We start from the raw sequence: 22,677 nt of genomic DNA on the forward strand, positions 1-22,677 counted from the left end.
TCTCGTTCATGGCAGAGTGCGACGTATCAACAGACAACCCTGGCACAATAACACCACTAAAAAACTCTGGCAACTGTCCAGGGTTGCAGAGCGGCATTGGAAGAAAACACATTCGCAAGACGACTTCACTGCATTCAGGCAACACTCGCTTTTAAATCTGCTCTCACCTCTGCTAAACATGCCTACTTCACAACCCTCGTATCTTCCCTATCCTACAACCCCAAACAGTTATTCAAAACCTTTAACTCCCTCCTCCGCCCACCACTGCCCCGTCATCTCTGCTGAGTACTTTGCTACACACTTTAAAAATAAGATCGAACAAACAAGGCAAGTCTTCATTGCTCAACCACCACAACCCCTTTGTATACGAGACCAATGCCCAAACCCCATAACCTCCCTCTCCAAGATCACTGAAGGGGGAATTAATTGTCTCCTCTCCAAATTGCACCTCACCACCTGTGCGCTTGACCCCATCCCATCTCCTCCCCAACCTCACCACCACACTTATCCCATCCCTAACCCACCTCTTCAACCTATCACTAACTTCTGGCACCTTCCCTTCTGCTTTCAAACATGCCACAATAACGCCTATCCTTAAAAAGCCAACCCTCGACCCAACAGCTATGTCCAGCTATCGCCCAATATCGCTGCTCCCATTCGCTTCCAAACTCCTGGAGCAGCACGTCCACGCTGAACTTTCCTCCCACCTCTCATCTAACTTGCTCTTTGACAATCTACAATCTGGTTTCCGCCCCCATCACTCAACTGAGACAGCCCTGACCATAATCAATAATGACCTACTTACAGCTAACAGACAATACTCTGTACTCCTCTTCTAGACCTGTCCTCTGCTTTTGACACAGTTGACCACTGCCTCCTACTACAGATCCTCTCCTCCTTTGGCATCAAAGACCTTGCCCTATCCTGGATCTCCTCATACCTTTCCAACCGCACATTCAGCGTCTCCCACTCCCACACTACCTCCTCATCCCACCCTCTCTGTTGGAGTCCCCCTAGGCTCTGTTCTAGGACCCCTACTCTTCTCAATTTACACACTTGGCCTGGGACAACTCATAAAGTCCCATGGATTCCAGTACCACCTTTATGCTGATGACACTCAGATCTACCTTTCTGGACAAGACGTCACCTCTCTGCTGTCCAGAATCCCGGAGTGTCTATCAGTTTTATTCTCCTTCTTCTCCTCTCGCTTTCTCAAACTCAATGTGGACAAATCTGAACTCATCATCTTTACGCCATCATATATATCTTCCATACCTGACCTATCTATTGCAATTAATGACATCACGCTTTCCCCGTACCGGAAGTCCGCTGCCTCGGAGTAACCCTTGACTCTGCCCTGTCCTTCAAACCACACATCCAAGCTCTCTCCACCTCCTGTCGCCTCCAGTTCAAAAATATCTCCAGAATCCGTCCTTTCCTCAACCGTCAATCTACTAAAATGCTTGTGCATGCCCTCATCATCTCCCGCCTTGACTACTGCAACATCCTTTTCTGTGGCCTCCCTGCTAACACCCTTGCACCTCTCCAGTCCATCCTTAACTCTGCTGCCCAACTAATTCATCTTTTCCTCGCTACTCCAGAATATCCCCCATCTTCTGGAATTCTTTGCCCCAACATATCTGACTATCAACCACATTCGAATTCTTCAGATGGAACATGAAAACCCACCTCTTCAGGAAAGCCTACAGCCTGTACTGACCCTGGCTGCCTCCTCACCACTACTAAAGCTACCGCCTCACCAACACCGGTGCTCCTACAACCCTCAACCTATTGTCTCCATCCCCACCATCCTGTAGAATGTAAGCTCGCAAGGGCAGGGTCCTCGCCCCTCTATATCAGTCTGTCATTGTTAGTTTACTAACTGTAAGTGATAGGTGTAATTTGAATGTAACCCCTTCTCATGTACAGCACCATGGAGTCAATGGTGCTATATAAATAAATAGTAATAATATACAATTATTTTTATAGGTGTATTTTTTTAAAGAAGTTGCACAGAACTTTGATATTGTTGGCTTTTTGGAGGAGAGGTCATCAATATCAATTAATGGGAACCCCAACCAATCAGCTATTACATGTCCCTTGCTGGTTAGAAGCACATACAGTATGGAATGGAACCAGAACACCATAGTTCCAAACACTACCTTATTTATTCCTGAAGAAAACCTTCAATTTAGAAATATAAAACCTGCATGCTAAAAATATTTTATCTTGAATTTTCTTATATAGGGTGAGTTGTTCATGACCTCCATCACTGCATAAAGCCTACGAATCCATTACCCATGACCTTTCTGCACAGTTTCCTTCTGAGCACTACTATTAATACCGTGTAGTCTACTAATCAGTGAAACTACGGGCTTCCCAGCGACATATATATAAGTGCTAACAAAGCAATAAAATGATAAGGAAGGCATGCAAACTTTACTGAAAATAAACACATAAAGCAGTGCAAACTGGATTTACTACAGCTGAAGTGCACGTAGAAGCTGGGTAGAGCTACTAGGTCAACACGAGCAGTCACAGAACTCCCATAAAAGATCTGCAAACAGACACAGGGTAGGTCAAGGGCAGAGGTAATAAGTGTTGATTGTGAAGGTGGTGCAATTTGAGAAATGGTTGTGAACTACAAATCTATGAAAACCTTTGGTGGGACTCAAGGAATTCAGATTGCTTATGTCACACAACAGCAATTAGAAAGGCCAGAGAAAACAGGAAAAAAAAGCTAAAGCCAAGGCAGGGTGCACCAAGAACAGCACTTGCATGGCTTACCTTCTAAAAGATCCTACCCAGTTTTTGGGTAAACAATAAACTTCCTATTTGGCAAAGTTCAACTTAAAAGTCAATAGTGTTAAGATATCCAGTAATCCTACAGACCACATAAAGCGTCCTATAAAAGCTCCATCTAAAATGTCTGCTGTTTAGAATAATCTCTCAGTTATACAACATTAAAAAATTATTTTGAGGTCTGATACATCTATTCTGCAGCCGAACCAGAACAGTAAAACAGCTCAGGATAGTGTACAAAAATAAAAAAAAATCATATTCACACATCCATTCCCTGTACCTCCTGTTTCAATACTGTGTAGTCCTTCATGGACAGCCATTTATTACTACTTCCCGTTCCAACATGAAGACATGTGTGTGCATACATAAATCTGTAAATTACATGGGATTTGGTTTCCTTAAAATGTGTTGCTGCCTTGAAGTTTCATACATTATGAAAAATTATTTTACTGTTTATATATTTTTATTGGATCTTTTCCAATAACTGTTTTTCTATGTGAAGTAGATGGTTGTATTGCACCTATTCCTATTTGTATGGTTGATCGTGAAAGATCTACATATAGTACATTATATATATATATATATATATATATATATATATATATATATATATGGACACATCACCAATTTTCTAAGTAAATCTGTTTCTAAAGGTGCTATTGATATGAAATTCTCACCAGATGTTGGTAACAACCCAACCAATCCAAGCAAAGAAATCAAACCACAGATGTCCATAAATGAAATTATGTGTAATAATGAGAAATGACACCGGAAAAAACGCTTACGGAAATTTAATTAATACTTATTACAAAATCCTTTGTTGGTGATGACTGCTTTCAGATGCCTCCTGTATGATGGAGAAACTAGTCGCATACATTGCTCAGGTGTGATTTTGGCGCATTCTTCCACACGGAGCGCTATGCAGTCTGTGAGTAAGGCGGGGTTCACAGGAGCATATGCAAAATCATCTGTTTAAAGTACAGAAAAACCTGAAGATATGTCTGTTCTCTCCATCTGCACGGCAACTGTACAATTTAATAAACAGGTAATATACAGGTTCCTATCTTTATAATTGTAATGTATCCGTGAAAAACACTTGCCATACGGATGGTAACCCGTACATGATTCGTGTTTTGTGCGCCCATTGACTTATACTGGCAGAGTCTGATCCTCTGTGGAGGGCGGTGTGGCTGCACAAGTTGTGGAAATGCTATGTCCACCACTGCACCAGGCCACATAAAAGGATTATGGCTATAGTTACATACATGGCACAAGTTCAATTATGATTAGAATTAAGTTGCTATGTAAAGATCATTAGAAATGAGTCTATTCCAGCCATGTGTCGCACGGTTCAGCCCATTCTGTGAAGGTCTGTAACGCCCCCTGTTGGCTAAGGACAAATGTTCTGATTATCTCAGGGTGGTGTGGCAGACATGGGGAACAGCAGGGTGGCTGAGGACAACACAGGGGGGTGCACAGACTGCAAAGGAAGAGGCCTATAATATGGAATGGGGTACCATAATAAAATGTAATAAAGTATCCTGCGATAAAAAGTGATTTCATACAAAATCCTTGGGAAAGAAGAAGGAAAACAGTTAATATTTATTCAAGTCTCTGTATGGTTACTTTTTATTTGCCGCTTGCTCCATGTTTGTCAGCTTTCCCCGTGGCTCATTAATTTCATTCCCTTCTGACTTAATGGTGTGCAAGATATCCTTGAGACAGTCCTTGTGCATTTGAGATGAAGGTGGTGTGATAGGAAAAGCAGGCAGGAACAGTACGCTTATTTGGGCAATAAAAGGAGGGCTGGCAGTCACACAGAGAACAGACAGGATGTAGCAAATTACAAGCCCTCTACCTCTAGATTCTCTCTTCTAAGGAAACACTTGCTGCAGTATGGGGATGCCCCCTGGGAAAAGGGACCCCTGTTACAATGGCAATGGCTAGTTTGCTTCCTGACTTAAGACACTGGCGTTTTACTATATGCCCTCCCACCATCACCACTTTACTCATAAACACTGCATTCTTGTGAAGAAAAGGATATGTCTGTGTAATGGGCATCTGTGATTTTCTGATTCTTTCTAAACTAGACGAAACAGATAAAAAACCTGCGCAAGAAACCAGAAGCCGGCAGAGCACTAATTGTGCCGTAATTAAGAACAAGAGCGTCTTACAGTAGGGTTTCTGGGTGTGCCACGCTGTACCAACTAACACTAATTTATTGTACCTGGCTGCGCCATAAATATGTTCACACTGTTCCAGGCTTAAATGGACAGGAATAAACATCATGTGAGACACAAGTGTTATTGAGACAGTCAAGAAAGTGGTGAAGAAAGCCCCTCATACACACAGCGGTGAGAGCCCCAGGCGCACCTCTGCTGAATCAGGGGCCGGGGTACCATGTTTAATTACACTTTACTTACAGACCTTCTTAGGCAATACAGAATATCAAAAGTCCGTTCACCTCCAGGCATAAAAGAGACACAAAGGCAATTAAGATAGCGGCTATTATATTGTACAGGATTAAGGTGTGTGTACAGAAAGTAGCAGCGTACAATGTGAACGTGCCTTGAGCCAAACTGTAACACGTAAAGGAAAGGGGAATGTTAAGGGGGAAAGTTTGGAAAAGGAGGTAACATATTTGGCTGACAAGTAATTATTGTACATCATAATAGATACATATTTACTGTAAAGTATGAAAGAGTAGGAAATACTCTTACCCTGCTCATAGTGCCCATCCCACCGTCCCTGAACCATGCACGATATTGGTTAAAGGATGTGAAATGTGTCTTCCCTCCTTGCAATTTTAGATGGTAGAGAAGAGGTTCCTAAGCGACCTCTGCATTTAAAGTATCCCACCAAAATGAGGCTTCTCCAGGGGTCTTGCCTATCCAAGGTGAAATTTTTCCGCTCAACCCTTTATAGTAAAAGCTACTACATTTTGCACCATACAGACCCAGAAGTGTTAGCGTCTTCCAGTAAGGTGTCATAAAGAATGTGCACTAGAAGAAAAATAGCTTGATGTCCCATGGCATACCTGTCCATATGTCCTGCAGGTCAGAGTGTGTCCTTGGCTTTCATATTGGCAATTCTGAAAAACCTTACCTCCCTAAGGGTTGTCATTCATGAGATAGCTGTTGACCCGAACAGCTACCTCTCTTGACTTCCCCATGCACATGACCGCTCATGTATTTTCTAGAGGGAGAGAGGAGAAAGCTCCGCCAGACCCCTCTCTCAGCAGCTTACCTCCCCTAAATACAAAAGAATCGGTGGCTGAATTGCCCAATCCTTCTCTCCCCTAACACAATCTGTCGGAGAAAGAGTCAGGGTCCTCCATACAATCAGATGGTCAGCCAGTCCCAACCCCATCAACTTTCATCTAATATGGAGGCTTTAACATATAACTAGAGAAAATAAAAGCTACCAGTAACAATGGGACCTGACATATGTAGGGTTTATCTCTACCATTAAAGAACTTCTTCAATTTCCAAGTCATGACATATCAGTGGAGGTCCGACGTCTGGGACTGCTACCGATCCTGAGAATAAAGGGAATGCAACACTGATGTAGATCTGTCTTTTCCCTACACAGTTTTCCCTGGCTACAAGACTGTGCTGGGACCTGCAGAGCAGAGATCTCCTCAGGATCGGAGGGGGTACCAGATATCAGACACCCACAGTCGTAAAATGATAGCATATCCTAGCTACAAGCCATCATTTTACGAGATGTGACATAACCTTTAAGAGTAATTAGAGGATCACTGTTTTGCTGTCCCTGAGAAAGGGGAAGGAACAAAGAATCATTGGGAAATGGAACGCCATTATTAAATAACTATTATTGTCAGTGCTCATAGTAGAGAGGGGCCCATGATTAAATGTTACGCCCCAGGCCATTTCGACAGTTGTTGGAACTTTCCATATGTGAATACGAGAAGGGACATACAGTATGTTACTGTCAGTGGCACTCTTATTGAGGTTCTGGAGCTACATGTGGCTCGCGGGCCCATAATCTGTAGCTCATGGCGGCCTGCCAGCTTAATGTGTTAGCACGAAGTTTATCAAACAACTATGAAGAGAAGGTCTTCAGATGGTGACTTCTGTGAGTAGCCCAGCACTGAACAACAGATCTGTATGCGCATATTCTGGGGGAGGTGGGCTATAAGTATGGCAAGATGGAGACAGGGTCACACTGACCGCTAGCGGGGTGCCCTGAGCTGGAGACAGAGTGACACTGGCCGTTAGAGGGGTGCTCTGAGCTGGAGACAGAGTGACACTGGCCGTTAGAGGGGTGCCCTGAGCTGGAGACAGAGTGACACTGGCCGTTAGAGGGGTGCCCTGAGCTGGAGACAGGGTGAAACTGACCATTAGAGGGGTGCCCTGAGCTGGAGACAGAGTGACACTGGCCGTTAGAGGGGTGCCCTGAGCTGGAGACAGAGTGACACTGGCCATTAGAGGGGTGCCCTGAGCTGGAGACAGAGTGACACTGGCTGTTAGAGGGGTGCCCTGAGCTGGAGACAGAGTGACACTGGCCGTTAGAGGGGTGCCCTGAGCTGGAGACAGAGTGACACTGGCCATTAGAGGGGTGCCCTGAGCTGGAGACAGGGTGACACTGGCTGTTAGAGGGGTGCCCTGAGCTGGAGACAGAGTGACACTGGCCGTTAGAGGGGTGCCCTGAGCTGAGTATGATAGTGCGGTGAGTGTGTTTGATCAGACCATCAATCAGACCCGAATGTGGTTCTCAATATAGGAAAGGTTGAGGAGGAATACTCATTTAATGTTGGATTTCATTCCAAATCTTCTAAAAAATATCTCTGCTTGATTTCAGTGAATGGAATAATAATATTCAGAAGCTCTAAACCTTGTTAAATCAGAACTCACATAGATGACAGCTAACTGTAAGAGTCTGCTCAGATTGTGCTTTGGCTTTACGTTTGGCACAGAGGAACCCATGTTCACATTACCTTATATCTCTTTTTACATCCGGGAACAGGACAGGCAAATGGCTTCTCATCCCCTCCATTCATACACATGGAGCTCAGAATTGCTTCAGAACTAATGGCACTCTCTGTGGTCCAAGACTCATCACTGTCCGAGTCTTCATAGTCTACTTCTTCCTCGTCATATTCACTACCTGTGGAATAAGAGAATAGAAGAATAAAACCTATGGTTGATGGTGGAATAAGGTTGTAGATCATCAGACAACATCATCATCAGCAAATCATTATTAGGAAAATTTCCTTGTCATCGTTGGGATTGACGTTAAACCATTAAAAGGAATCTGTCATCAGGTTTTTGCTATTTAATCTGAGAGCAGAGTCATGTAGGCAAAGAGCCTGATTCCAGGGATGGGTCACTTGCTCAGCTGCTTGCTGTAGTTTCAATACAATTGGTGTTATATCAGAAGGAGATTATCACTGCTGCACTAAAGTGTCAGTGCTAAAAGTAGTTCAGCTAATCTGTGTAACCCTGCCCCATCACTGATTAGCAGCTTACTGTCAGTGCGCAGTGTACACAGGAATCTGTCAATCAGTGGTGTGGGCAGGTTATACAGAGCTCAGCATTCTGTGCACTATTACATCTGAGGCAGATAAAATAGGGATTTTATCAAAACTACCCCAAGCAGCCCAGTAAGTGATACATCGCTGGAATCAAGTTATCTGCCCCTACATCTTGCTGCTCTCAGACACCACAGAAATAAAACCTGCTGACAGATTCCCTTTTAAATATTTATATGGCTCCAGTGATTTGCCTGTTGATGGACATGGTACTCTATTGTTATTTTTATTATTGTAGAGCATTTAACATTGTATTCTAATTATACAACGAACCAATGTGAATTTCAGTAAAAACTTGTTTTTCATAAAATAACAATTCTGTTTCATGTTTTCTTGTACATGTTAGAATCAATTTTCATAGTGCAAAGATTGGAAATAATATTGGTACATTTACCCTACCAATCTCAATAATTCTGCTAAATATTAATAGAATTATTTTATCACTGCGTTGTGTCATTATTCTACAAATACGTAATCGACCAATCCAATCAACAATGCTCAGATGACAAAATAAATATATAAACACTGTATTTATCTCTTCATTGAAGTTTGAAGATACAAATAAATGCTTGAATACAAACAAAGACACCAAAGAAATGCACAGCGCCAAAGAAAAAATAAGGACAAATAGTGAGTAAAGGTGCTGCTAAATTATTGAGTAAATTACATAAAGAAAAAATAGTAAATTAATGAATAAATGAAAGAATAAACTTCAATAGAATATACAGTGCAAGTAAACAACTTAGAAGCTGTAAATTAAAAAAAAGATGAAAGAGTTCCTGCCTGAAAACGAGAATTATAAAGGCCACATACTGTACACACGGTCACATAAACATCCCCTTGCATGGGAAACACAGGAAAACCACACATCGCACACTGTCGCAATTTGAAAGTCTGCAGCCACAAAAAATGACTGCAGACTTTTCTTATAAGTCCAAACAACCCATTTAAGAATCATGATGGGCCAAGAAAAAGTTGGAGACTGAAGCCACGTTCACACGGTCAGTATTTGGTCAGTATTTTACCTCAGTATTTGTAAGCCAAAACCAGGAGTGGGTGATAAATCCAGAAGTGGTGACGTGTTTCCATTATACTTTTCCTCTGATTGTTCCACTCCTGGTTTTGGCTTACAGATCCTGAGGTAAAATACTGACCAAATACTGCTAGTGTGAATGTGGCCTTCGAAAGTATAAATACTCAACTCTCTATGTTTTTGTATCTAATCATTGTTTTGACAGGAAAATCTGCACTGACCTAACACATGGAAGGGAAAAGACTTATATTGATGCTCATTGGGCAGGGCAGGATACAATTTTGTACTGCACCCCCTAAGTAATATCAATTAGTACTCAAATAATACAATGCCAACTAGCAATACTTGACAGTACGGATGTGACACTGTCACACAAGCATTAAATAACGGTGCTGCATAATGCTTATATAGTGTCATTTCAACAAATCTTGAATAAATTAACAGCAAAAATTGGACTCAGAATACATGCTGTATATATAAGTGTATGAATAGGGAAGGAAGAGGAAGAGGAGAGGGGGAGAAAGAGGGACAGAATGAGGGGGAGGGGGAAATAGAGAGCGGTATGGGGGAGAGAGAGGCGTAGAGAGGAGGAGACAGAGGAGCCGTGAGGGTGAGAGAGAAAGGGGGATGGAGACATTGGGAAAGAGAAGGAGAGAAAGAGAGGGAGAAAGAGAAAAGGAGATATATACCTGATTTATAGTATTGTAGCTCAGCCCAATGCTGGATTCACAGTTACACTGCTCAATAATATTAAGTCCACAATGCTGGTGCTGCTTCTGAGGGTGTGTTACATAGAGACAGGAGGATTCCCTATTCTTTGCGTGTAGTGCATAAGAGAGACATTATAGAACTTAGTCTCCATCCATTAGCGTGACGCCCCAGGGTCCTGGTTGTCACAGTGGCATTGATTTCCCCACAGGGAGAGTTGTGTCACACTTGGAAGAGATGAAGGATTCCTTTTATCAGGTAAGCACATACACACAACATGTTCATACTCCAGGCCAGAAGGGGGAGCTCTGAACCCGGATTAAGGGGAACTTCCCTATATTCTGGTCTGGAGGAAAAGGAAGTCAGTCAGTCTGTCAGAGGACAGAGAAGAGAACAGTCAGACCTTGAGTGTCAGAAAAATGGAAAGGGCTGCATAGCCAGAGTTGCTGCAGCTCCGGGAGAAGGAGAACTAAGAAGGAAAGGACAGTTTGTAGAAAGTGTGCAGGAGAGCGAAGCACAGGAGAGAGACACCAGGGAAGGACAGCTGCGACTGGGCTACCTCCCTGGAGAGCGCAAATACCGGTAGCCGGAAGACCGAGGTTGTGTCGGACTCTAGGAAGCACAGCAGAAAGCGGCAGGACAGCTGGATTAGAAATCACCTGTCCGCCTTAATACCCAGGAGGCACAGTGGCACATAGAGCCCGAGTCATGATAGAGACCCTATAAAAAGTCTCGAGTCATACAGGTTGTGTCCTAACCTATATGGAGGACAGAGAGAACTGTGAGGACCTTATCAGAAGCCATAGGCAGTAAGGGACTACAACACCACCGCGCTTTGAGGAAGGCTTTCATCTCCACCTGGTAAAGGGGACTCTGGATTCGCTTCCAAGCCGGCCGGACCCTGCCTATACCTGTGATCTGGTGCCCTGGACTGTGGTTGCCTGAAGCTACAGTAAACCAGGTAAAGAGATTGCAAACCTGTGTCCTCCGTTCTTTACTGCAGCATTCACCATCTTCACCTACACACCGGGAGCCCTGGGAATCTACTTCACCTGTGGGAAGTTATACCATATAGCTGCCATAACATCACCCCAGTGGACCCCTTTAAGCAGCGTCGGTCCCCACTGACCGAATACCACAGGTGGCGTCACAAACAGAAACCTTATTCCAAATCCCCTTTAAAGACTTTCCCCTTAACATGGGCGCCCAGGGCCATGGATCGGGTCGTCGCCACCGTGACATATACCTTTGAGCCGACAGGACCCGGTACCGAGTACCCCACGGCCCTGGCGGGCGACTCAGAGGATTCCCTATTCTTTGCGTGTAGTGCATAGGAGAGACATTATAGAACGTAGTCTCCATCCAGTAACTTAGAGACAACTGAAAATTAAGAGATAGAGCTTGTAATACTTGAGAATTGCCATATACAAGTCATATGTTTGGAAATAGTGTTCAACAGCTTATTCTGAAAAGTCACCTGAAAATACTAATCTCTCATGTTAAACGTGTGTTCTCGGCTAATTAGGTATTATATTATAATCCAATTAATTTAAAAAAATCTGATTATATTTCCCAAGTAAGATTTATAAGCGAATTAATTGAATTTATTCCATAAAGAGGTGAGAAGCATTGTAGCCCAGAACAAACCTAGCATAAAACACCCTCAGCCATCAAGTGCATAGTTTAGACCATGTTATAAACCTCCTATTATAATAAAACTAAATAAAAAAAAGCAAAAATTAATTTCAATTAGTCGATTTAACACAACATATTAAATACTAACTACAAAAATGGCATTGGAGTGTGGACCAATTACACAAGTAAGCAACATCTGCTACCGATGAAGACACTGCTTCCTATTGATATAAGGCCCAACCGTCTGCTCCTTGGGGAGTAACAGCATCTGATTAGCATGAAAGCCTTCTCTCTACGGTAGGGCGCAGGGCTTACCGTCCCCACGCCTAAAGTCAGGGCTGCCCAATCCTTAGGAGCATAATTCTACCGATCATAAACCGTGTCAAATAATATGTTGACAAGTCCTAATGCATTTACTAGCCCTCTGGAATTAATGGGAATTATGTCAGAACATTAATAAGAGTTACAGCAATTACGGTCGCACAGTTCAGTCCCTCAGGTGTGGGAATGAATGGCATTGTAAGGCTGGCCAGGCTCGGGCTCTGTGCTCAGCATAAGGTGTCCAGGCACCTGGAGCTCATTTCTCTTTTCATTTCAATTTGTGTTTTAAGCTTATTAATCAGGCTGTCGGAAGGGGAGCAATGCCATTGGGGTGGGGGCTCGCTTTACTACTGTGCTGTAATCAAAGGAAATCGGAAAACAGACGCTACAAGATTCAGTCTATGGTACTGTAATGTTCTGCAATGGGAACCGTAAAGACATAGATCACAACGATAAGACGAAGACATTGTGTCCCACTGTAGTCGTCCCTTATTGTGGTGGACAAGCTGCACACATAGCTGGAGATCATCATCTGGTGATCGCTACATCTGTACCTTGCAATTAAGCTATAGCACCCTTGATGACTTTTGTGATTCCCCAGGCCTTGCACTTGTTAAATAAACCCTAAACCCAACAATAGATAATTGCTAAAAATGCCAGGATTATGCTGGGGCTATAGGGTGACTTTAGCCATGACACAGGTTGTGCCCTTTGTGCTGCCATGTAAGAGAATGAGGTTGTATTGCATTTGCAATGTATCGCGCCCATGACAAGTCACAAAAAGTCAGAGTTTGTTGGATTTGTTGTGACTTACCTTTTTTGAGGTACTTTGTAGTATCATTCTGTAGCACTATGTAGCAATGTAACAACAGCACATAGTGATCTCTAGCAAAGTACCGTATTAGTATTTATAGGCATGACATTTTTTAACTTTTGCTTTTATAGCAATAACTGCATATAAGAAACCTATAGATCTCCCTATAGAAAGCTGGTACCAAGCTCAGACAGCAGCAGCCTGTGCTCTGTGAATAGACCTCCCTATAGAAAGCAGGCACCAAGCTCAGACAACAGCAGCCTGTGCTCTGTGAATAGACCTCCCTATAGAAAGCAGGCACCAAGCTCAGACAGCAGCAGCCTGTGCTCTGTGAATAGACCTCCCTATAGAAAGCAGGCACCAAGCTCAGACAGCAGCAGCCTGTGCTCTGTGAATATACCTCCCTATAGAAAGTAGGCACCAAGCTCAGACAGCAGCAGCCTGTGCTCTGTGAATAGAACTCCCTATAGAAAGTAGGCACCAAGCTCAGACAGCAGCAGCCTGTGCTCTGTGAATAGACCTCCCTATAGAAATCAGGCACCAAGCTCAGACAGCAGCAGCCTGTGCTCTGTGAATAGACCTCCTTATAGAAAGCAGGCACCAAGCTCAGACAGCAGCAGCCTGTGCTCTGTGAATAGACCTCCTTATAGAAAGCAGGCACCAAGCTCAGACAGCAGCAGCCTGTGCTCTGTGAATAGAACTCCTTATAGAAAGCAGGCACCAAGCTCAGACAGCAGCAGCCTGTGCTCTGTGAATAGACCTCCTTATAGAAATCAGGCAACAAGCTCAGACAGCAGCAGCCTGTGCTCAGTGAATAGACCTCCTTATAGAAAGCAGGCACCAAGCTCAGACAGCAGCAGCCTGTACTCTGTGAATAGACCTCCCTATAGAAATCAGGCAACAAGCTCAGACAGCAGCAGCCTGTGCTCTGTGAATAGACCTCCCTATAGAGAGCAGGCACCAAGCTCAGACAGCAGCAGCCTGTGCTCTGTGAATAGACCTCCTTATAGAAAGCAGGCATCAAGCTCAGACAGCAGCAGCCTGTGCTCTGTGAATAGAACTCCCTATAGACAGCAGGCACCAAGCTCAGACAGCAGCAGCCTGTGCTCTGTGAATAGACCTCCCTATAGAAAGCAGGCACCAAGCTCAGACAGCAGCAGCCTGTACTCTGTGAATTGACCTCCCTATAGAAAGCAGGCACCAAGCTCAGACAGCAGCAGCCTGTGCTCTGTGAATAGACTTCCCTATAGAAAGCAGGCACCAAGCTCAGACAGCAGCAGCCTGTGCTCTGTGAATAGACCTCCCTATAGAAAGCAGGCACCAAGCTCAGACAGCAGCAGCCTGTGCTCTGTGAATAGACTTCCCTATAGAAAGCAGGCACCAAGCTCAGACAGCAGCAGCCTGTGCTCAGTGAATAGACCTCCCTATAGAAATCAGGCAACAAGCTCAGACAGCAGCAGCCTGTACTCTGTGAATAGACCTCCCTATAGAAATCAGGCAACAAGCTCAGACAGTAGCAACCTATGATTTGTGTATAGCCCCCTCTATAGAAAGCAGGCACTAAGGAGACAGCAGCAGTCTGTATTCTGTGAATAAATCCCCCTATAAAGTAGGCACTAAGCAGACAGCAGCAGCCTGTGCTCTGTGAATAGACCTCCCTATAGAAAACTGGCACCAAGTTCAGACAGCAGCAACCTATGATTTGTGTATAGCCCTCTCTATAGAAAGCAGGCACTAAGGAGACAGCAGCAGCCTGTACTCTGTGAATAACCCCCACCATAGAAAGTAGGCACTAAGCAGGCAGCAGCAGCCTGTGCTCTGTGAATAGACCTCCTTATAGAAAGCCGGCACCAAGCTCAGACAGCTGCAGCCTGTGCTCTGTGAATAGACCTTCTTATAGAAAACAGGCAACAAGCTCAGACAGCAGCAGCCTGTGCTCTGTGAATAGACCTCCTTATAGAAAACAGGCAACAAGCTCAGACAGCAGCAGCCTGTGCTCTGTGAATAGACCTCCCTATAGAAAACTGGCACCAAGTTCAGACAGCAGCAACCTATGATTTGTGTATAGCCCTCTCTATAGAAAGCAGGCACTAAGGAGACAGCAGCAGCCTGTACTCTGTGAATAACCCCCACCATAGAAAGTAGGCACTAAGCAGGCAGCAGCAGCCTGTGCTCTGTGAGTAGACCTCCCTATAGAAAGCTGGTACCAAGCTCAGACAGCTGCAGCCTGTGCTCTGTGAATAGACCTCCCTGTAAAAATCAGGCAACAAGCTCAGACAGCAGCAGCCTGTGCTCTGTGAATAGTGTTATGATTAGGTAATTCAGTACCACAATGGACATAGAGGTCAGCGCACATACAATGACCTGACAATAACCCAAAAACATAGAACGAGCTCTGAGACGTGGGAACTCTGCTGACCGCAATCCCTAATCCTCTCCAACCACACTAGAAGCAGCCGTGGATTGCGCCTAACGCTCCCTATGCAACTCGGCACAGCCTGAGAAACTAGCTAGCCTGAAGATAGAAAATAAGCCTACCTTGCCTCAGAGAAATACCCCAAAGGAAAAGGCAGCCCCCCACATATAATGACTGTGAGTAAGATGAAAAGACAAACGTAGAGATGAAATAGATTTAGCAAAGTGAGGCCCGACTTTCTGAACAGAGCGAGGATAGGAAAGGTAACTTTGCGGTCAACACAAAACCCTACAAACAAACACGCAAAGGGGGCAAAAAGACCCTCCGTACCGACTAACGGCACGGAGGTACACCCTCTGCGTCCCAGAGCTTCCAGCAAGCAAGAAAACCAACCAAGCAAGCTGGACAGAAAAAAACAGCAAACAAAAATAACAAAAGCAGAACTTAGCTATGCAGAGCAGCAGGCCACAGGAACGATCCAGGAGGAAGCAAGTCCTATACTAGAACATTGACTGGAGGCCAGGATCAAAGCACTAGGTGGAGTTAAATAGAGCAGCACCTAACGACTTCACCACATCACCTGAGGAAGGAAACTCAGAAGCCGCAGTACCACTCTCCTCCACCAACGGAAGCTCATAGAGAGAATCAGTCGAAGTACCACTTGTGACCACAGGAGGGAGCTCTGCCACAGAATTCACAACAGAATAGACTCCCCTAGAGAAAACAGGCAACAATCTCAGACAGCAGCAACCTATGATTGTGTATAGCCCTCTCTATAGAAAGCAGGCACTAAGGAGACAGCAGCAGCCTGTACTCTGTGAATAAACCCGCCTATAGAAAGTAGGCACTAAGCAGACAGCTGCAGCCTGTGCTCTGTGAATAGACCTTCTTATAGAAAACAGGCAACAAGCTCAGACAGCAGCAGCCTGTGCTCTGTGAATAGACCTCCTTATAGAAAACAGGCAACAAGCTCAGACAGCAGCAGCCTGTGCTCTGTGAATAGCCCTCTCTATAGGAAACTGGCACCAAGTTCAGACAGCAGCAACCTATGATTTGTGTATAGCCCTCTCTATAGAAAGCAGGCACTAAGGAGACAGCAGCAGCCTGTACTCTGTGAATAACCCCCCCCCCCCCCCATAGAAAGTAGGCACTAAGCAGGCAGCAGCAGCCTGCGCTCTGTGAATAGACCTCCCTATAGAAATCAGGCAACAAGCTCAGACAGCAGCAGCCTGTACTCTTTGAATAGACCTCCCTATGGAAATCAGGCAACAAGCTCAGACAGCAGCAGCCTGTACTCTTTGAATAGACCTCCCTATAGAAAACAGGCAAAAATCTCAGACAGCAGCAACCTATGATTTGTGTATAGCCCTCCCTATAGAAAGCAGGCACTAAGGAGACAGCAGCAGCCTGTACTCTGTGAATAAACCCGCCAATAGAAAGTAGGCACTAAGCAGACAGGAGCAGCCTGTGCTCTGTGAATAGACCTCCTTATAGAAAACAGGCAACAAGCTCAGACAGCAGCAGCCTGTGCTCTGTGAATAGACCTCCCTATAGAAAACTGGCACCAAGTTCAGACAGCAGCAACCTATGATTTGTGTATAGCCCTCTATAGAAAGCAGGCACTAAGGAGACAGCAGCAGCCTGTACTCTGTGAATAGACCTCCCTATAGAAAGTAGGCACTAAGCAGACAGCAGCAGCCTGTGCTCTGTGAATAGACCTCCTTATAGAAAGCAGGCAACAAGCTCAGACAGCAGCAGCCTGTGCTCTGTGAATAAACCTCCCTATAGAAATCAGGCAACAATCTCAGACAGCAGCAGCCTGTGCTCTGTGAATAGACCTCCCTATAGAAATCAGGCAACAATCTCAGACAGCAGCAGCCTGTGCTCTGTGAATAGACCTCCCTATAGAAATCAGGCAACAATCTCAGACAGCAGCAGCCTGTGCTCTGTGAATAGACCTCCCTATAGAAATCAGGCAACAATCTCAGACAGCAGCAGCCTGTGCTCTGTGAATAGACCTCCCTATAGAAATCAGGCAACAATCTCAGACAGCTGCAGCCTGTGCTCTGTGAATAGACCTCCCTATAGAAATCAGGCACCAAGCTCAGACAGCAGCAGCCTGTGCTCTGTGAATAGACCTCCCTATAGAAATCAGGCACCAAGCTCAGACAGCAGCAGCCTCTGCTCTGTGAATAGACCTCCCTATAGAAATCAGGCACCAAGTTCAGACAGCAGCAGCCTGTGCTCTGTGAATAGACCTCCCTATAGAAATCAGGCACCAAGCTCAGACAGCAGCAGCCTGTGCTCTGTGAATAGACCTCCCTATAGAAATCAGGCAACAAGCTCAGACAGCAGCAGCCTGTGCTCTGTGAATAGACCTCCCTATAGAAAACAGGCAACAAGGTCAGACAGCAGCAGCCTGTGCTCTGTGAATAGACCTCCCTATAGAAAACAGGCAACAAGGTCAGACAGCAGCAGCCTGTGCTCTGTGAATAGACCTCCTTATAGAAAACCGGCACCAAGCTCAGACAGCAGCAGCCTGTGCTCTGTGAATAGACCTCCTTATAGAAAGCAGGCAACAAGCTCAGACAGCAGCAGCCTGTGCTCTGTGAATAGCCCTCTCTATAGGAAACTGGCACTAAGCCCACTTAGTCCAAGATTGATTCTCATGCACCACTGGTGGCTCCGTGCTGACTTGGTTAGACCCCCGAATAGGTGTAAAGCCATGGAAAATCCAAGATTCCAAGGCACCAGAGAAAATAGGGATAAAACATAGACTTTATTCCATTCTTAAAAATCACAGGGTGAAATACAATTGAGGTAGACGAGTGAACCAACGTTTTGGCCTAAAAGGGCCTTTTTCCAGCCAGAATTGCAATAAGAATTAAAGCCATAAAGTTCCGAATACTCAATTGTGTTTTTTGATACACCAGAGAAGATGGGCTCCACCTCTCCCTTATATTCCAAGCCACTCTTTACGGTCATGACAACATCTAGCCACCAAAACAAATAAAGCATTAAAACAACTTAAAACAATTTAAAAACAAGTGAGCTCACAAAACACATAACTGGTGTATTAAAAAGAAATGGAGTTATGTTCATACCAACGTGCCAATACTTTGGAAAGCGATCTGTGAAAGATCTGTGGCCAAGGCGCAAAAAATAGATCTCCACATGGTTTGACATGTGAGGTTGTTGCAGACATTGGGGAGAGTATTGTGAGCAGCCTGAGGCATTGAGGTGAAAAATATCCTAACAGGTGTACCCCACTCAGCCACATGTCGCCGTGTCCTGAAAGGACCACCTGAAGCCACTGAGTCAGCTGTGCTGGAGAGAATGGAGGAGGATAAGTCTTCACCCTCATAGGTGGTACATTGTGACTGGCTACTAATCATTTGGACTTCCAGCATCTTATCCATCAGGAGCTCATGCCACCCATCCTGTCCAAACCGCACAAGAAAAACGGGCTTCTGTCTTTTGTATACAGGTGTTAGAGTTTGAGCTCATTCAGACCTCAGTCATTTTTTTTTACCTAAAGAACGGACTGTTCTTCATCAGTGTTTGATCGGCAAAGTTTATCAAATCAGTGTTTGATCAGTTTTTTTTGCATACATGAAGATTGCTAAAGCTTTGCCTGTCAAATAAGTATATAAATTGTACAGCAGTGGTGATGTAACAAGATGACATCTCAGTGCTGTCTTATTGTTTTCACGGGTCCATAGAATTGCATTGGCGAGTTCAATCTGTGACTCGGAACAAAATCAGACATGTCTCCTTGCTTTGGTGCAAAAAAACTAGGACATATAACTCGTATCCATAAATAAAATGGCAGCTAATAAATATGCAGATTATATTTATTAGTTTCACACAAAAAACTGCGGCATTTCACTTACTGTAATAAAGTAACACAAGGTCAAAGGCTTGATGAATAGTTCACATTTGTCCCCATATTACAGAAGAATAGTAATTCCTTCATTTGCAAGGTACTTTCCAGCTTAATTATCTCGAGTTTGGTTCTAATTTATGTTGTATATAAATCTGTTAACTTAATTGGGCAATAAAAAAGTAAAAAGAAAGTTACTCTTCATCTCCTGGCAGAAGTAGCTAAGATCGGAAACTGTCTATAGTATCTTAGAAACTGGATACTTACACTGTAAACGTACAGAAAAGTATCTTTTCTAATAGTATGCTCACCTATGAAAGTGATTTTACAGTTTACAATTAGGATTTATGTACTTAAAATTAATAGGGAACTTTAAATACTTTCTAGTCCTCCTCATGTTGTTTCTGAGTCTTCACATATACTTCAGAGCTGCATTCACAAATCGTTTTGTAGCTCAAATCTCTCAGCATTCTTTAAGTATTGCATATTATGTGTTTATATCAATTAAAAAAAAATCTGACATCCATCTTCATTATCAAAGCTGAGTTATGAGATGTAACTAGGTCATTAATTGACTGAATATTTGAGTAATTAGTCTAAATCTGTCAGAAAACAAAACCACTTTCCATACTGGGAAGATGTTTGCAGAACATGCAGCGTAGTCAGGGCATAATACTGCAGCTGAATGGCACAGATACAGCAGTTTTGAAAAAAAAAAAAACCACAATGCCTTTCCCACTCCTATTTTCAAAACTTTTCTTGTGCTGCACCAGTTTTCTGGAATGCGCTACGCTAATCAAACTAAATTCACAAATCCACATTTTAAGACTCAGGTCTTTTTAGGCAGTAATCTGACTTCTGTTCCTTTATCTCCATTACACTTTGGGACCTCATTCTTCATTTAACATTATTCCCCACACTCCTTGTATCCTAATCAACTTAATTTATGTTCATACACAAATAGTGGCTGGGCGAGCGGCTTATACAGCTTTATGAACCACAGAACTATGCACTCTCTGAATTGTAAAGTGCAGCAGTGGTATATGCTGGTGCCAAAAAATATATATATATTATTATTATTATCAGTGGTAGTATAAAAACAATACTGATCTAAAAACACTTTTCAGGAGTAATTCCTGCAGGCAAGTTTATTAAAGGAGATGTTCCATGAAGGGTTGTCCACATCTCCTCCGAAAAAAGCAAGGCCACAACTAGCTCTTGATATATTTTAATTATTTATGGATTTAAATGCCCTATTTCCTCTAATGATGGCTGGACCATAGTTGCACCTACTGTGCCCGCCTATTTCCCTGTAGATTGTAAGCTCGCGAGCAGGACCCTTACTCCTTCTGTAACTGGTGAGCTTACTTTCTAATGTCCCCACTTAATTTTAGCGTGTTGGTAGTATCTAAACATTATTATTTTTAAACTTAATAAATATTATTATTATTGCTATTTGCCTGATTGTTATTTTTTTTTTCCAAATCTGGTAGCAGAAAGCTGCATGAAAGATTGCTTTTAATTTTTAAACCTTGACCCCATAGTCATAAAGCTGATGGCGGTGTAATCTATCCCTTGTCTAGCTTGTGGCATATCCAGGAAAAAACCATGGTATAGTTTTCTGAAAACAAAGCAGGACATTTTCCACCTCCAGTCACGGGATGTTAATGGCATTCTGGCAAATGTTTAAACGATCTCCACGCCGCCCCTCCATCAAACACTCAGCAAAGAATTAAAAACAGTTGGGGCAGAGAAAAATGAACATCTGGTACAAGCTTATACTGTATGCGCCTTCGAAGTACTCCCCTAATTAATGTGGTTTTGGCATGTGTTACTGGAGAATGTAATTATAAGATAGAAACACAATTCTGAATGAGCTTACTAACAAACTCCCTGGCCGCATATAAAGAGGCCGTCCAACTGTTTAGAGAACCAAGTGGATCTTCGAGACTGGGAAGAGAAAAGCTATTGGGTGTGTGAATGGGAACAGGCAATGATACCGGAACACTACCGCCGGCTAATGCATGAATCATAGAATCCAACACACTACCGAGTTACACTAGGCTTTCTAGGATTGGTACTGTTACATACAAGGATACTGTAAAAACCATAAACATTTGGCAAATTCAAATAATCTTTAGGGGCCTAAATCACCATGCCGAAGGGGGAGTTCATGATCTACTCCCTTGGGTTAAAGGGAATCCATCAGCAGGTTTTTTTGCATGTAATCTGAAAACGGCAGCAGATAGGGTCTGAAACATAGATTTCGGCAATGTGTCACTCATCAGGCTGTGTGCTGTTTACTTATAACGAAGATATTATCATCAGGAGATTATCATTGCCAGGTGTGATATGAACGTGATTGTTAGACCGACTCCGTCCCTTCCTGTGATAAGTAGCTCGCTGTCAATAGACTTTGTACATAATGAACCTGGTGTGGGAAGGGTTAACTTTCTCAGATCTGCTGCATGATACATCTAAGAACTTTCGATTGTGACAACTGCTGCACCCAGTAAACAAAGTGACACATCGCTGGATCCAGGGTCTCTTTGCCTACATTGTGCTGCTCTCAGATGAGGTAGCTGTGACAGATTCCCTTTAGAGTTCTGTTTACAGTTTCTTTTCATCTGGGGGTTCGGAATTTTGGATGGCTCGGATTTCTAGAGATTTTCTAGCTGTCAAACATATTGGTAACCTAATGGGAACCTAACAGGCACATTTATATCCCAGTTAGATTTCTTTTTGAAAATGGATGCGGCACACTTGTCATTTTTTTTATTATGAAGCAGAAAAATTCATACGTTCCCAACATACCAAGATCCGGACTGACGCTAGCATGCCCCATTTATTAGGTAAGCATCAGGCCCTTCAGATGAAGATGCAGCCTTCAGGATGGACATTAGACTAAACGAATGGAAACATTCAGATAATTGAGTAGCGTCCCATTTTTTCTTTTAATCAACACGTAGGTGCTGTCAAAATTGACCCATATGGAGAAGAGTCATTGCGGTAAACCTAAAAGTCCGAGACTCAGAATTGGTTGAAGCCTTAATTGAGTGTTGTGGATGTGTAGGCTACAGCCCTATAAAAAAAAGATCTAAACATCTGATATTCTGGAATCATGCCAGTCCTGAGCATACTAGATTTTTTATATTACCATGAACCATTTTTGTGTCCTGTGAATAGGATTTGTTAATCCATCTTGACTGGAAAAAAAATATCTTAAACTTGAATTAATTGCAGTAAACTAGTAATGGCAAGAAACTTAGACCTTGTGAGAACAACTTTAGTCTCTGCTTGTGCACGCGACTTTTTCGGATGCTGAGCAGCCAGGATATATGCTCTTTGTATTCTGCACTATATAAAGTGAAATAGTAGCCCTAATCCCGCATGAGGCCCTTAGTGTGTCTCTTTGATGTCAATGCTACTTAGGTTCGACCTGACTAATTAGAAGTTTTGAAGTCTGATCTACAGGGATTCCCCCACTGTGCCCGAGGTTCTGAGACATCAC

General features: G+C 43.5%; 1 protein-coding gene across 1 annotated transcript in view; it reads right to left on the reverse strand.

The window, feature by feature from the left end:
- Positions 1-22,677, reverse strand: part of JAZF1 (JAZF zinc finger 1) — a 346,728-nt gene that overhangs the window by 23,399 nt on the left and 300,652 nt on the right. Inside the window, exon 4 of the mRNA XM_069729918.1 lies at positions 7,763-7,932. Coding sequence (XP_069586019.1) covers positions 7,763-7,932 — 170 coding nt within the window. The remainder of the gene's footprint in view (positions 1-7,762; positions 7,933-22,677) is intronic.

Source organism: Ranitomeya imitator, chromosome 6 (genome assembly GCF_032444005.1).
Source record: "Ranitomeya imitator isolate aRanImi1 chromosome 6, aRanImi1.pri, whole genome shotgun sequence".
Lineage (NCBI taxonomy): Eukaryota > Metazoa > Chordata > Amphibia > Anura > Dendrobatidae > Ranitomeya > Ranitomeya imitator.